The sequence below is a fragment of the Hoplias malabaricus genome, chromosome 5 (assembly GCF_029633855.1).
Source record: "Hoplias malabaricus isolate fHopMal1 chromosome 5, fHopMal1.hap1, whole genome shotgun sequence".
Lineage (NCBI taxonomy): Eukaryota > Metazoa > Chordata > Actinopteri > Characiformes > Erythrinidae > Hoplias > Hoplias malabaricus.
Window position 1 is genome coordinate 6303840 of NC_089804.1, and position 16197 is coordinate 6320036.

The 16197-nt window shown below is 42.3% G+C and overlaps 1 protein-coding gene across 1 annotated transcript in view; it reads right to left on the bottom strand.

Annotated features, from left to right (window-relative positions):
- Positions 1-917: 917 nt before the first annotated feature.
- Positions 918-16197, bottom strand: part of LOC136696725 (inactive dipeptidyl peptidase 10) — a 75227-nt gene continuing 59947 nt past the window's right edge. The window contains exons 15-25 of the mRNA XM_066671368.1: positions 14850-14897; positions 13241-13359; positions 12099-12146; positions 10084-10182; positions 9586-9652; positions 8692-8886; positions 7217-7271; positions 6954-7053; positions 6445-6503; positions 4242-4314; positions 918-3694 (exon numbers count right to left, since the gene is read on the bottom strand). Coding sequence (XP_066527465.1) covers positions 3474-3694; positions 4242-4314; positions 6445-6503; positions 6954-7053; positions 7217-7271; positions 8692-8886; positions 9586-9652; positions 10084-10182; positions 12099-12146; positions 13241-13359; positions 14850-14897 — 1084 coding nt within the window. The 3' untranslated portion in view covers positions 918-3473. The remainder of the gene's footprint in view (positions 3695-4241; positions 4315-6444; positions 6504-6953; positions 7054-7216; positions 7272-8691; positions 8887-9585; positions 9653-10083; positions 10183-12098; positions 12147-13240; positions 13360-14849; positions 14898-16197) is intronic.

The window sequence follows — 16197 nt, forward strand, 5'->3', positions numbered from 1 at the left end:
TATCGACCAATAACGGTAGCTCTACAGTCAGACCGTCCAATCAGAAGACTTTAGGCTACTTCACCACGCCCCCTTCTCACTCAAGCGAGCCAATCGGAGTAGGGGAGGGCGGGACTAGTTTGTGAACGAAACTTCTCGAAGTTCTATGTGAGCTCTAGAAAAACAAAATGCCGGACGTTTGTGAAATTCCACCCGGACATTTTTTTAAGTCTTTAAAAGAGGATATGTCCGGGTAAAAGAGGACGTCTGGTCACACTATAACATGGCCACCCCCTTGCTTCTACAATCACTGTCCATTCTTCCCTGTTGTACTGACCATACACAAGCACATTGTAGTTAGACAATTGCAGACTGTGGTTCATCTTTCACTCTGTAGGCCCCCTTTCACACTGTTCTACAATGGTCAGGACCACCACCAAGCAGAAAAGATTTGGGCGTGATGCTGATACCAGTGGATACTTGTGATTTTAAACACCGTGTCCATTGTTTGATCCTCACCTGAGGTCAATATCTGTGAGGTGTGTGTGCTCTCCTAGCATCTGTGTCTGTTATAACATGGTGACTATAGCCACTTTCACACGTGATCTCTGGAGTAACTACAGGCAAACAAGGTCCAGAGTGGTACTTTCACAGACGGAGGTTACAGCGTGAAACATACGATGTCTGAATAAATCAGACTAATTAAAGTGGGCAGCCACGGCCTTGTGGTTAGGGAGCTGGGTTTGTAAACACACGGTTGCTGGTTTGATCCCCAGGGCCGGCAGGTCATGACGTGATGAAGTGCTTTTAGACTATTTAGATATCCCTAATCATTTGTCGTGTACGGTACGTTTATCAAGACCAGAGAAAAGAACAACATACACAAATATTTAAGACTTTATTGGAAAAGAGTCCTTAAAAACACACATCAAGGCTGAAGGACACTCATTCCAAGCAGACATCATGCAACGTACAATTGGCATCAATGGTTTCATTATTGTTTCACATGGGATTTTCCTGTGTCAGTGATATATATGTGACAGAGCATTCTGAAACATCTCATTGTTCTTCAGTGCATCACAATCTTAGCACAAATTTACATTCAAAAAGAATTTTCAAATACATGTCAGTAATAGACACAATCACTGTAAGAAAGTACTGTACAATTATCAAACAAAAAAAAGACATGGCTGAAACAGTGTGAAGCTCTATGCTAAATATACAAAACACCAGGAATGATCACAGTATTGTGTATTTATTAGTCTTCGTACAGTCTCTAGGACGGTTGTGTTACAGATATTTTGGGAGCACGCGTTCACTGAGAGCAGATTTTGACTGAAGAGATGCACTGGGAGTGTAACGATTTCATTTGAGCATTTTTGAGCATAGATACTATCTGATCTATTAAATTCACCCTCATTTTATTTATTGTTTTGTAAAGGAACACTACGTGATATATTCACCTTAAAATTACAGCTTCAAAATCAAAATCTTATTTAGTGTTCCTTTAAGTTGTGCCTTAGAACACAACATGCATTGCCATGTGTTGACAGGAGCGGTGTAGGGCACAATGCCACTGAATTCTGTGTGGTGTAAACACTATTTGGCAGTCTAATGGACAAACCTGTTTGTTGTAGATGCCAGGAAGAGAAAGAATAGCCTAGTCCTGCTTTTCAGGTACTGGGCTAGGTCCCTTAGCATCCCATCTTTGGCCATCACACAGAGCCGTGAGCCACAATAAAGTGTATGTCTTTGTGTAGAGTGTGTTCATTTATGTTTACTAACTGTTAAAACAGCTTGGTTGCGTTGTGAGTGTGTGCTGGTTCTAGCTTGGTCTTCCTGCTGCCAACAATTGTACAGCAGAAGAATTCCAATTCAAATATTCCACTTTCAAACCTGGATCAGCTTGTAGCCTCCAGAAGATTAGAAAAAGTTGGTAAAATTAAAACAAACACTGCCCAATGGTGAACATGCTCCAGTTAGCATTGTATTTTTGGATTGGTTTCATTTCATTTTACAGGAACACTAGGTTAGAGTTGGTATTTTTGCTCCTGGGCGCCCCCTACAGCTGAAGAGCGTATTTCACTTTACAGCACTGTACTGTAAACAAGACACAGTGGGTGAGAGTTGGAATGGTAATCTACCCTCCTCTAGATGTTACATAGTGCAGTTTCCACAGTGATGAGCCCAGAGTAGCAAAGACAGAGGCTCTGTAATGTTCCTAATACAGGTCCGTGAGGAACCTCAATGATTTTGAAGCTGTAATTTCAGGTAAAAATATTACCTAGTGTTCCTTTAGTACACAGATGAACCAGAATGTTCTATAACTGTTATAACGAGCATTTCACATATGCCCCAATAGTTTTGTAATGTAATGTGTCCGTAACATTTTGTACATTCTGTGTATACTGTAGGATTATTGCTATATATTTCTTCTCCTTCTCCAGTACATGGTTATTGTTCTGTTTGATGTACGATGCCTCAGCACTGAGGGACTGCGCCAAAGCATCTGGGCGTAAATGGACACAAATTGAGAAAATAATAATAATAGTTTGATAACTCAAGTTGAACCTAAAAAAGCTTGGTCACATGGTATTTGGCACATTTCGTTCAGGAACACCACCGAGTGCATGACAACATTAAGTGAAGAGCTATTAATACAAAATATGGACACTGTATAATGACGTATTAATGCATGAGCAGGAACATACTGAGAGGTGTAAACAACTAGGCATCTATAAAGCATTGCGTAACATGCAGGATGATGCACAGGTTGCCGCTGGTTCTTTCATACAGGGTTATTCGCACACATTGCAATGCTTCATTTGTCTGTCGTACATTATTCAGGTTCTAATAAGGTTAAGGTGATTTATGCTGATTCATGTACAAAGAGGAACAGCTGTTGGCTCAGGGTTATGCTAAAATCAGACTATACTTCACGATGCAGTCCTCTTGTCATGCATAGCAAGTGCTAGGGTCAGACAGTGTGCTGTAGCTTTCTGTCCCAATACATTTCACACAGAAAACGCTGTGGAGTATCTGAGACTTAATGCCAGTGATCCTCGAGTCATTGTCCATTGTAGTGGCATTAATTTGCCATAGGGGGTCACTGTAGGACTTGAGCTGAGGCTGAATGCCAGACACACTGTCCATTGTAGAGGTGAGTCTGTCTGGACCACTATGAATACTCATACAGAACATTGAATTGGCTTCTTTTGCACGTATTACGATGCAATGGGCCTCCACCAAACTCTAGGAATGAATGATTTAAAAAAAAAAAAAAAAAAACATACAAATGACGGTACGATGCAGGAATTCTCTGCGCAGCTTCAGTTGCTGTAAATGGCTGGTGGATTCTGACTCACTGCCATAGAGTTCCTCTTCCCTTTGGCAAAATACAGCAACGTCAGCGGGATCCTGGGTCCTGATGAAAAGAGAGATATTAGTCCTTTGAATCTCTGGAGAGCAGGAGGAGGACAGAATAACAGACAAGTTCAGTCTTCTTCCTCCTCCTCTTCCTCCTCCTCTGCGACCAGCATGGGGTCGTGTTTGAGGCAGTTCTGGAGGTAGTGAAGGAGAGAGCGGTGAAGGTGTTGGATGCTGCGTTCTTCCCTCAAAGTGTGGCCCTCATCTGGGTAGAGCTGCAGGGTGTAGTTGGCCTCCACCTTCACCAGTCGACTCAGCAGTTCTGCACTGTGTTGGAAATGCACACGAGCTGCACACACATACACACACACACACACACATATATATATATATTATTGATCAACTGGCAGCATAGAGCTGCAGTGTTTCGTATTGTGTAAATGTGAACCTCGCGAGCACAGAGCCAAGAAATGCACCCACACTGATCATAATTTCACTCTCTAACTGTCTTTATTTCATTCTTGAATGGTTTGTACCCTGTTGATTTTAGGCAGGAAGACAGAGAACATCAGCCAATAGGTTGAAACGGCCCAGACCCCGCCCCAAACTGATAAAAAACCCACCCATTTCACACATGAGCACGGAAAATCCTCTTGACGACAGAGAGAGAGAGAGAGAGAGAGAGAGAGAGAGAGAGCGCCCTGGGAGCTTCAGGGACACTTTAAAATCAAGAGGGTAAAAACCATTCGAGAACGAGAATGTAAATACAGACAAGAGGGTTATTTACACACGCAAAATGTTAAAACTTGCAAGTTGATATTTTCCACCTGGTGTTTTTGCACAGTCTACTTTTGACACTGATGTGACGTGAAGTTTACGTTCCTTACAAACCCTACCATCTGCAGTGCCATGCAACAGGAGAAAGTTTTCATCCTTTAACTTCTGTACGTCTTCCAGTAAAGAAGCAGTCTGTAAAAACCCAAGAGAAACATGAGGTTTAGCGAGTTCAGTGAAGTGGTTTGTATCCAACCCTAACCCATCCATCCATTATCTGTAAGCGCTTATCCAATTCAGGGTCGCGGTGGGTTCAGAGCCTACCTGGAATCATTGGGCGCAAGGCACCAGTCCTTCACAGGGCAACACACACACATTCACTCACACTCACACCTACGGACACTTTTGAGTCACCAATCCACCTACCAACCTGTGTTTTTGGAGCGTGGGAGGAAACCAGAGCACCCAGAGGAAACCCACACAGACAAAGGGAGAACACACCACACTCCTCACAGACAGTCACCCGGAGGAAACCCACGCAGACACAGGGAGAACACACCACACTCCTCACAGACAGTCACCCGGAGGAAACCCACGCAGACACAGGGAGAACACACCACACTCCTCACAAACAGTCACCCAGATATAACCCACGTGGACACGGGGAGAACACACCACACTCCTCACAGACAGTCACCTGGAGGAAACCCACGCAGACACAGGGAGAACACACCACACTCCTCACAAACAGTCACCCGGAGGAAACCCACACAGACACAGGGAGAACACACCACACTCCTCATAGACAGTCACTCAGAGTGGGGCTCGAACCCACAACCTCCAGGTCCCTGGAGCTGTGTGACTGCGACACTAACCTGCTGCACCACCGTGTCGCCCTCCAACCCTAACCCTAGCCTCCAAATCCCTTTAAAGACAACAATATTAAGGCACAGTGTAAATGGTATTACACTGAAAGCATTTATCAGTAGAATAGGCCATTTGTGGACACTTGATTATCCAACATTCTTCTGAAACGAAGGGTAATGACATAGTGGTTTTTGTTTCTTTGTTATAGTCTCTAATCATCTGAGAAGGACAAACACTGGATGCTGGAACATTTCAGTGATGGGATTTGATTGCGTTCAGCCACATAAGCATTAGTGAGGTCTGGTATTGATCCGTTTCGAGGCGGAGAGCCAGTCCCATTGAAACAGACTGATTAATGACGGCCTTCTAATATTTCTCTGTTCATGTTAGTAGGCCACTGGAGAGCAGAGAGTGAGAGCTATAAACGTTTCATTCGTTTTTCTGAATAAAGAGCTTACAAATTCTGTGGTGAAAAAAAATAAATAAATCAAGCTCTGCATCCTCAACATCTGCCTCCTGTGTGCACAGTCCTAAATGTGTAAGAAATAGTGGAATGTAAGGGCGGCACGGTGGTACAGAAGGTTAGTGTTGCAGTCACACAGCTGCAGGGTCCTGGAGGTTGTGGGTTTGATTCCCCCTCCTGGTGACTGTCTGTGAGGAGTGTGGTGTGTTCTCCCTGTGTCTGCGTGGGTTTCCTCCGGGTGACTGTCTGTGAGGAGTGTGGTGTGTTCTCTCTGTGTCTGTGTGGGTTTCCTCTGGGTGACTGTCTGTGAGGAGTGTGGTGTGTTCTCCCTGTGTCTGTGTGGGTTTCCTCCGGGTGACTGTCTGTGAGGAGTGTGGTGTGTTCTTCCTGTGTCTGCGTGGGTTTCCTCCGGGTGACTGTCTGTGAGGAGTGTGGTGTGTTCTCCCTGTGTCTGTGTGGGTTTCCTCCGGGTGACTGTCTGTGAGGAGTGTGGTGTGTTCTCTCTGTGTCTGCGTGGGTTTCCTCCGGGTGACTGTCTGTGAGGAGTGTGGTGTGTTCTCTCTGTGTCTGTGTGGGTTTCCTCCGGGTGACTGTCTGTGAGGAGTGTGGTGTGTTCTCTCTGTGTCTGTGTGGGTTTCCTCCGGGTGACTGTCTGTGAGGAGTGTGGTGTGTTCTCTCTGTGTCTGTGTGGGTTTCCTCCGGGTGACTGTCTGTGAGGAGTGTGGTGTGTTCTCTCTGTGTCTGCGTGGGTTTCCTCCGGGTGACTGTCTGTGAGGAGTGTGGTGTGTTCTCTCTGTGTCTGTGTGGGTTTCCTCCGGGTGACTGTCTGTGAGGAGTGTGGTGTGTTCTCTCTGTGTCTGTGTCTCCCTTTGCTAGAAAGTATCTTCCGGTCCATTCACAATTATTTACATCTGCACCATTGCGAAGCATATTCTTAATGTTCATGAATCCTAAACATGACACGTGTGAGAAAAGTAATTGGGTTTGGTTCTGACCATGTAGGCGTGTTCTTCCTTTCCAGGGAGTCCCAGATATCTCTCAGAGAACGCAGCACCTACAAAATGGATGATCTGTAAGTTTCGATAATAATCCACAGCTCACTCATATTTTTTTGTAATTTATATTTTGTTTTCTGCATCTACAAACACCTCAGATTTACACACAATGTATTGTGACACTGCTCTGATGAATATGGATGAGCTCACAGGCTCATAAAATGGATTTAAAATGGATTTGGACACATATAGTATACAACAAAACTTATTTTTGTTCAGTTATTATTAAAATATTCTTGATTTTACGTAATCATGTTTAGATTCTTACAACTTTCCAGTTGTAAGATGCAGTTGCAGACATTTGACAGGCTCTTTAAAGAGGGAACACACAATTGCTTGTTTTCAAAGCTCTAAGTGTAGTCCCTTCCGCAAATCAATTTTAGATATACACATGTAACAAAGTAAAAAAAAAAAAACTCACTTTAGAAAAGAAGTGTGGCGTAACTTACTGTAAAGTCTGAAGTCTGTGATTGGGGCCATGATGGATGAGCATCTGAACATCTGCTCAGTAGCTGTCAGAATCTTCAAGACTAAATAGCCTCCAAATCCCTTTAAAGACAACAATATCAGGCACAGTGTAGATGGTATTACACTGAAAGCATTTATCAGACATGCATTTAGAATTACACCAGACCTATTCTCAGCAGCGTATATTAATCTGCATCATCTTTATGGGTGAAACACACAGAAATCCAAACGGAAAAACAAATACCTTCCCGTAAAGAGCAATCCTTCGACCATCAATGTACGGCAACTGAGTCAGCCACCTGAAAGTATATGAACAGATGGATTTAATAATGCACCAAATAGTAAAAACCACCACTAAGGCAGACGTTCGGACACTATGATAGGGAAGGACTAAATAACATGTTTAATCGCTGTAGAACGTGCTGTGAGACCTCTCTGGTGAAAATGTTTAACTGAAATTATGCAGAAATTCATATAAAACCGCAACTCCTTTGGAAACCACTGCTCCACCCAGTCGTCATTCCTCACTTAACTATTTACACTGTTCAATAACAGCATTTTTATACAGCAGTCATTTCTGTCATCTGTATTTTTTTCATCTAGAAATTGCTGTATGTTACAAGACAGTTGGCTGTATCTCTCTAATCCTCTCATACTCTGCCCATGGAAACGGATCTGACATTTGAGCTATGTTTGTGATCTATCTATCGTTACACTTATATAGCGCCTTTCTAGACACCCAAAGACGCTTTACACTGCTCAGAACACTCAATCCCCAGACACACACACACACACTGTTGAGAAGCGGCAGCCAAACACGCACAGCGTACTCTCGACCAGGAACAACCGTCCACCTGGAGGACTGCATCGGGCACTAGGATTTCACCCAGGACACAGCGCCATTCACTCACACATACAGACATTCACATACACACTCATTCACTCACACACCAGGACAGTTATAAGAGAAGACAATTCACCTACCCTCCATGTTTTTGGACTGTGGGAGGAAACCAGAACCCCCGGAGGAAACCCACGCAGACACAGATAGAACATGGAAACTCCACCCAGATGGGGTCTGAACCCAAGATCCCAGTGCTGAGAGGCGAACGTGCTCACCACTAAGCCACCGTGCCGCCCGTAATGTGATTGACTATGACTATTGACTATTTCAGGCTTTAAATGGCGACTCATAGCGGCACAAAGACAACATGTGCAGTGTTGAGAGGGTTAATTTAAAAATATATTCCACTGCTGAATACAAAATACACTCCCTAAAATGTAATCTGAGATTTCCTGGATGTATAAAAAGATAAAAGATATTCAATGAATTGCTTGGTAAAAAAAAAGACAGAGAAAGGACAATATTCCCCCTTTCCGTAACTGACAGTAGTGCAAAAGTTTAGACACACAACTGTCACTACATGTATTTAGAGCACTATTTAAGGTGGGTCCAAGGGCTAAAATATAAACCGCTACACAATTTGAATAGTATTCCATAACTCCCCAACACTGATCATATGTGCACGTCCGTCTTCATGATCCAACAATCCCACTTCTTTAAACCTTCACCAGAACCATCTTAAATACCGCAGCTAAATCTGAACAACTGCAGATGTAAATGACTGAGGTGCTGCATGATAATCCTTCACGTGAGTCAGGCCAAATAACTGAGAAATTTAAGATTGTACACAGTCGCACATATTTGAGCTGACTCACTCCACTACTCCCAGCTGGTCTTTGATACGGAGCGACCCAAGCTTGCGGGGGTCCACTGCGCTGGTTCTCTGGCCTCGGGAGGCTCTACTCCTGCCGTCCACCCAGGCAAGAGCTACTCCGTGCAAACTGGACAGAACCTGAGGCCAGCCCAGAGCAAACTCCTCTGTCACCGTCTGACTGCCTGGACTGCCATCACTATGAGAGAGAGAGAGAGAGAGAGAGAGAGAGAGAGAGAGAGAGAGAGAGAGAGAGATACACAATGTAGGCCCAGTAGAACTGAAAACCTATTTTTTAAGTAAAGGAAAGGCAAAGGAAGGTAGGATCCTGTCGCAAAGTTTGTGGATAGAGGTGCAGATATTTACCCAAAAAACACAATAATTTAAAGGAACACTAGGTACATCTTGAGTTTTTTTTTTCTTTTTTTCTTTTTCAGTGACCTCCTGGGGCTCACTGTAGTGTAAATAATTTTTACAGCACTGTACAGAAATCAATGAGAAGAGGGAAGGAGGCATCATTTCCTACCCTCTTCCAAAAGTTACATAGTGCAATTTCTGCTGTGCTGAGCTTGGAGCAGCATCAAAAAAGGCTCTATTCTCGCTGTTACAGGTCAGTGAAGCATCACAATGATTTTGAAGCTGCAATTTTATGATGAAAACACTGCCTAGTGTTCCTTTAAAACATCAAGTAATATGTTTTCTTGACTGAGAACACATTAATTAACATTTTTTAAAAAGAGGTCAAAATCTCTGGATTAGCTCTAAATAGTCTTACTCATTAAAGCCAATAGAGAATCAATTACTGTACGTCAATTAATCACTGGAGATAATGAAGTGCAGTGTAAGGACAGTTGTAATAACAGAGATTTATCTTTTAAAAGACACAGCATGGGCTTACACCATGATGAGGAGGGGGTGTAGGTTTCCCTCATACCCCAAAGGCAGCGAGAGCTTCAGATGCAGGTCTAGAATTATGTAGAGAGGGAGTTAAAACACAGCACAGCACTGCTCCACTTGGAAAATACTGCAGAAGTGTCTGTACGCAAGCTCATCAATATTCAAACCACTGGCAAATAGAGTCCCCTGAGTGTGGTGGGGTTTTCTCTACATCTCTCTCTCTCACCCACACAAATCTGCTTAATGTTTATGGCACAATCACATAATGTGTGTGGAGATAGTGGAGATATATGCACAAGTGTATATGCAGCAAAACACAGTAGAGCACACACACACACACACACACACACACACACACTTAACTCCCTGATGGCAAACAAATGGAGCAGTCTGGCTGCTGCAAAGATCCAATTAGTAAAACCCAAACAATCAGATTGATCCTGACATTCCTGACACTGGCCGAAGGTTTGCAAAAAAATAAATTAGTTTACAACTTTACCATAGCTGTCAGAGGAGAGTGTCCTGAATAGAGACTCTGGAAGACGCTTAAAGCCGAGAGATGCCGTAAGAAGACTGTTGTCTTCAACCACTGTGTACCCTGAGGATATAACACACACACTCCAGCAACTTATTAGATGTTTAAGAGGCATTCAGCTCGAAAAAAAAAGACTAAACTAGAACTAAAGAAAAATAATACTTTAAAGATCAGAACTATGTTGTGTATGACATTTTTACTCAAATAGTAAAATATCTTTCACTTTGTAGCTTGTCAAATGTAAATGTAAGGAGCAAGGGTATTGTTACATTTTTAAAAACATTAAATGCTTCATATATATATATATTCATATAGCTACATATGTTTTTATATCGCTAATTTATTTTCTAATTAACTGTCTACCACAAGGATCTTCTTCTTTTTTTCTGTTTTATATTGTACTGTGTCTGCGTGGGGTTCCTCCGGGTAACTGTCTGTGAGGAGTGTGGTGTGTTCTCTCTGTGTCTGTGTGGGTTTCCTCCGGGTGACTGTCTGTGAGGACTGTGGTGTGTTCTCTCTGTGTCTGTGTGGGTTTCCTCCGGGTGACTGTCTGTGAGGACTGTGGTGTGTTCTCTCTGTGTCTGTGTGGGTTTCCTCCGGGTGACTGTCTGTGAGGAGTGTGGTGTGTTCTCCCTGTGTCTGTGTGGGTTTCCTCCGGGTGACTGTCTGTGAGGACTGTGGTGTGTTCTCTCTGTGTCTGTGTGGGTTTCCTCCGGGTGACTGTCTGTGAGGAGTGTGGTGTGTTCTCCCTGTGTCTGCGTGGGTTTCCTCCGGGTGACTGTGAGGAGTGTGGTGTGTTCTCCCTGTGTCAGCGTGGGTTTCCTCTGGGTGACTGTCTGTGAGGAGTGTGGTGTTCTCCGTGTCTGTGTGGGTTTCCTCCGGGTGACTGTCTTTGAGGAGTGTGGTGTTCTCCCTGAGTCTTTGTGGGTTTCCTCCGGGCGACTGTCTGTGAGGTGTGTGGTGTTCTCCCTGTGTCTGCGTGGGTTTCCTCCGGGTGCTCCGGTTTCCTCCCACACTCCAAAAACACACGTTGGTAGGTGGATTGGCAACTCAGAAGTCTCCATAGATGTGAGTGTGAGACTAATTGTGAACGTGTGTCACCCTGTGAAGGACTGGTGCCCCCTCCAGGGTGTGTTCCTGCCTTGCACCCAGTGATTCCAGGTAGGCTCCGGACCCACCGCCACCCTGAACTGGATAAGGGTTACAGACAACGAATGAATGAATAGTAATATATTTCTTTTGTAAAGCATGTTGAATTGTCATTGTGTGCCTAGATAAACAACATAAAACTCTGCTTTCCTTAGATAAATAATTCTTAAACTACATCTCAGCAGGGGGCATGTGAGTGCAAGCTTTATTAATAATCCCTACAACATTTCACTGAAGGCTAATTATATGATATCAAATGAGCCATTCTGTAAGCAATTACCTAATTTCTCTTGCAAGTATCTTACATCAGCTTTTGGTTCCATCACTTGGTCTTACATCACTTTTGTGCAGTTTAGCTAGTTTGGTTGTGCTCAAAAACGCCACCAGAAGCTTAATTAAAATCTAATATAAACTTATCAGCCCTAACATTAAAGTGACATCTATGTATCTACACTGTGCTCCACTGTGACCTTGTTGTTACAGAGCGTAGTCCATCTATAATCTATAGTCTCTCTAGCAAGGACACTGATGTTTAAAACAGTACTGCTGTGTCTGATCCACGCTCAACACACACAAACACACCACCAATATGTCAGTGTCACTGCAGACCTGATAATAATCCACCACCACATCATACTTGCTCTATGGTGGTCTGTTGAGGGTCAGGACTACTGAAGAACAGGGTGAAAGGGGGCTAAAAAGTATGCAAAGCAAGAGATGGACTACAGTCTGTTATTGTAGATCCAGTATGTTTTCTCTTAAACACGGTTTCAGTGAAAATCTATGTAAATTGCCTATATTGCAGCAGCAAGAAATCAAACCTCACGTACGGGATGGGTCACTTGTGCTGTGGACGGTCACCTTTGGAACCCCTGGGCCTGCAGTAACAAATAACAATGTAAAGAAATGTTAAGAGACATAAGAACAAAGTGAGTAAGGTTTGGTTTGGTTGTGTCTTAGGGGTGAAAAATAAGGCAATATATATATATCATCATACTGAAAATTAATATAATACTTCTTTTTTATATTATTTTGCTTTGGTGCCATCACTTGAAATACAGATAATTCTATATAAATAAATTGTAAAAAAATCTGTGAAATTTACTAAAAAATGCTTTTTTTATCAATTGTAAATGTTATATTGGAGTACAACACAAATATAATTTACAATACATTACTGTGGGAAAAAAAAGATATACACTGTAAAATTGATCCTGTATTTTACTGTATACAGACAGTACTGTGCAAAAGTTTTAGGCCCCAGAGATTATGAGATTTAAAAAGTGATTTATTTGAGTAGTGCATCAAAAACCACAACACCCAACATTAGAATAAACACGATCACATGATCCTCTGTGTGTGAATGTGTTTAACTTTGTCCAAGTCTCTCCTGGTGGAGTGTGTATTATTTGAGGTGATCATCCAGTGCCTAGTTTTAGTGGTGAATCAATAATGATTTTAAATAATGTGTGGATTTAACAAATTCATGTAAATCAAAGAGAATCTGAACAAAACACTGTTCTTCAAACTCACTCTCACCCACTGCTTTATAGAGAAACATTATCTTATGTCTCTTATGTGTTTTTTTGTGTTTACTGTGATTATATATAACTTTACACAAGCTCCACGCCTCTGAGAAGGCATTAGTTTAAATATATATCATTATCTGAGGGTCCTAAGACTGTACAGTACTGTGTATACAGCTGGTGAAAACCTGCTTTATCACACTTCTTCTGAAATGAAGGCTATAATGAGAGCGTGTTCCCTCTTTGCTGCAGTAACAGTTTCTATATAAAGATTATATTGATTTTATTATTATTATTATTATTATTATTTCTTAGTACAGATGTGACATGTACCAAACAGGCAGCCTGTTGTCTGAGCAACTATTTGTTGATTGTCAGCATAAATATTGAGTAATGTTATCATACGCCTTTATTTTATCCGTATGAATGTGATTGTGATTCCCTACCTAAACAGTAGAGTGTGAAGTGGGTCTGGTTGGGACTGAAGTGCGCTCTGTAGAAGCTACAGCGCTCAAAGAGGTCACAGGTCAGACAGTGACGATGAAACACTCCTCCAAGTTCAGCACTGCGACAGAGAGAGTCAATTTGATTAAATAACATTAAAAAGAAAAAAACCCTGATTATTATTATCTCTGATAACAGCATGTCATGGTCACGTCACCCAAAGCTACTGAAACTAACTACTTTTGCTTGAAACTCCAAAACCCAAAAGGTGTGAATGTCCGGTGAGGGATAACCTCAAGCTAGAACTTGAAGAACTGTCCTTAAACATGACAATGACCCACACCCTGAATACGCATATAGAGACAGGGCATCAGTGTGAGTGTATGAACTGTGTTTGCCTCTGAGAGACTAAGAGAATGTGGGCTTTGGGAACATCTGTGGCCTAAAGGTTAAAGAAGCAGGCTTGGGACTGGAGGATCTGAGTCGGGGGAAATGCAGAAACAGTTTGTGTTCACTGCCATGTGAATATACTGTCCTGAAGTCAAGGGGGAGAGTTGAGGGGGGTTACCTACCTGCCCCTAAAAGGTACACAGTGCAGTTTCTGCAGTGCTGTGCACTAAGCAGCAATGACAGAGGCTCTATTCTCCCTATTACAGCTCAGCGAAACACCACTGTGATTTTAAAGCTGTAATTCTAAGGTAAAAATACTACCTATTGTTGCTTTAAATGTGGATACTCAATTCTCTGGTGCAATGGCAATAAACATTTACGCTTTTCTGTGGAAACATCAACCCCTGCCTGTTAGAATAAGTGTTGGAAGTTGCTGAAAAAAGCTACTTGGCTGATGAATACTGCCAAATCCCAGTATTTACAAATTCTTTATATATCCCACTCCCTTTGTTAACAGAAGGAAAAATAAGTATATTAAAAATAAGAATTTCATTTGGTCCTTAGGTCAGAACACATTTGCACTAAGCTGGCAACTTCTTATCTTCACTAAAAGTAGCCTGCTCTGTTCTTTCCCTTTTGCTAGGAGCTCTGCAATAAAAAATCAATGAGAACTTACGGCCTGAGCTGAGTGACTGTGAGGCTTAAGGCATTAATCATGGGTTAGGGAACACTCCTTACATCCAAGCGAGTCACACTGCTCCTCCATAAGCTCCCCACCGTCTCCCTCATCCTCTCCCATTACTGCTAAGCGAATTAGCCAGACCGCTCGCCTGGAGCTCAGCAGAGTGCAAACTTCATCTGCTGCTTACAAATGTTCCCAAACCTGCTGTCCCATTGGCCCTCCTCACCCTGGCAGGACTTGACTAATTGTAATTCAAGATAGCGATGGCACACAGTAACCAGTGATCCAGAAGGGCAGGAGGTAGCTCTAGCAGGTGTGCAGATAAAAATTAAGCACCTTAAAGGAGGACAGTGACTTTCAAAATGAGCACACATTAACAAGCTCATAAAAGCCTCTCATAAGGTGTGCTCTCTCTGAAATTTAGATGCAAATAATGCAGTCTGAGGGACCAGCTTTAGAGCGCCTAGGCAGCACCACTCAGGATGATGAAGTATTCAATTACAGTCGTGGGGAGCGCAGAACATGAGACACAGGCTCACCTGTATAAATGTCTGCTATGTCTTGACTCCTCGGTGCTCAGGAAATAGCTGCAAGAGAGAGAAAATATAGAAACCTTGAAGCCTTGGATAATAAGTTTTTGGGCGGTAATAAAAAAGTCAGGGACACAGAAAAATGCATTGAGAATGTTCTTTATTATTAAAGGAACACTAGGTAGGATTTTTTGATTTCACTGTACTGAAATCAATGGGAAGGGGGAGGGTGTTGGTTTCATACCCTCCTCCAGAAGTTACATAGCGTAGCTTCTGCTGTGCTGAGCCCATAGTAGGAAAGACAGAGGCTCTAATCTCCCTTTTAAAAGTTAGTGAAACATTACAATGATTTTTGAAGCTGTAATTTTAAGGTTAAACCAGCTTTAGACTACCTAATGTTCCTTTAAAAAGTAACATCACCCAGTTCACTCCACGCCTAGTTAACATTTGAAAAATGCTCAGAAACAAGAAGGTCACTTTGGGTAGCCATACTCCCTCGCTCTACTATTTGGGATGATGACACGTCATCTGTGCCTATAACTGAGGTGAAGCAGAGGGGGCGCTCCAGAGTCAGAACTGACCATAAAAATGTAAATTTTGTTATTTTGTTTAGAAAAATGTGTTCAAATTGAGACCAGAGCTGGTACATTTTATTATATCTGAGCAATCTATCTCAGCTGTTAGTTAAAAATAATAGGTCTTGGGAGGCAATTACTCTTTAAGGTATGCTTAGCATTCAGTGGCAGCTCCTGCCAAATCTCTCAGGGGCCCAATTGTTGCAATGACGGCTAAAGTGACTTTTCCAATGGGTAAATTAAAAGCCAGCCTTCTAGACAATTGGTACATTGCAGTCTACAAATTAATCAGGAAACTAACCTTGAGGCGCTCACATAAAGTTGAAGAGTTTTATTTTCTGGTCACCTCATGTAGCAGTACCACCAGAAACCACTAGATGACATTCACTACTCGGTTCTGAATTCAGTTACCTTTAATAGTGCACTCTTTAGTGGCTGCGTCACAACTGTGTACTGTACACTAACAGTATATACGTTATACTATGTACTAACTGGTTTAAATGTTTGTTTGGAAGGTTAGTAAACAAAATATTTACATACTACACTGTTTCTTACTAAAAGGACATGACGAACTGTTGCTATGACAATGCACGTCATACCAAGCTGTGGCTAAAATGCTGTCCGCCATTCCTTCCAAGGCTGAAACTCAAATATATCCTTCTACACTGCGTAGTGCAGTGTAGGTCATAAAATAACAGTTCCTACACTAAAATAGTGAATTGTATGTGAGATAATACAAACATTTTAATGATATAAGCTTCACATTCCTCTCTCATTTCACA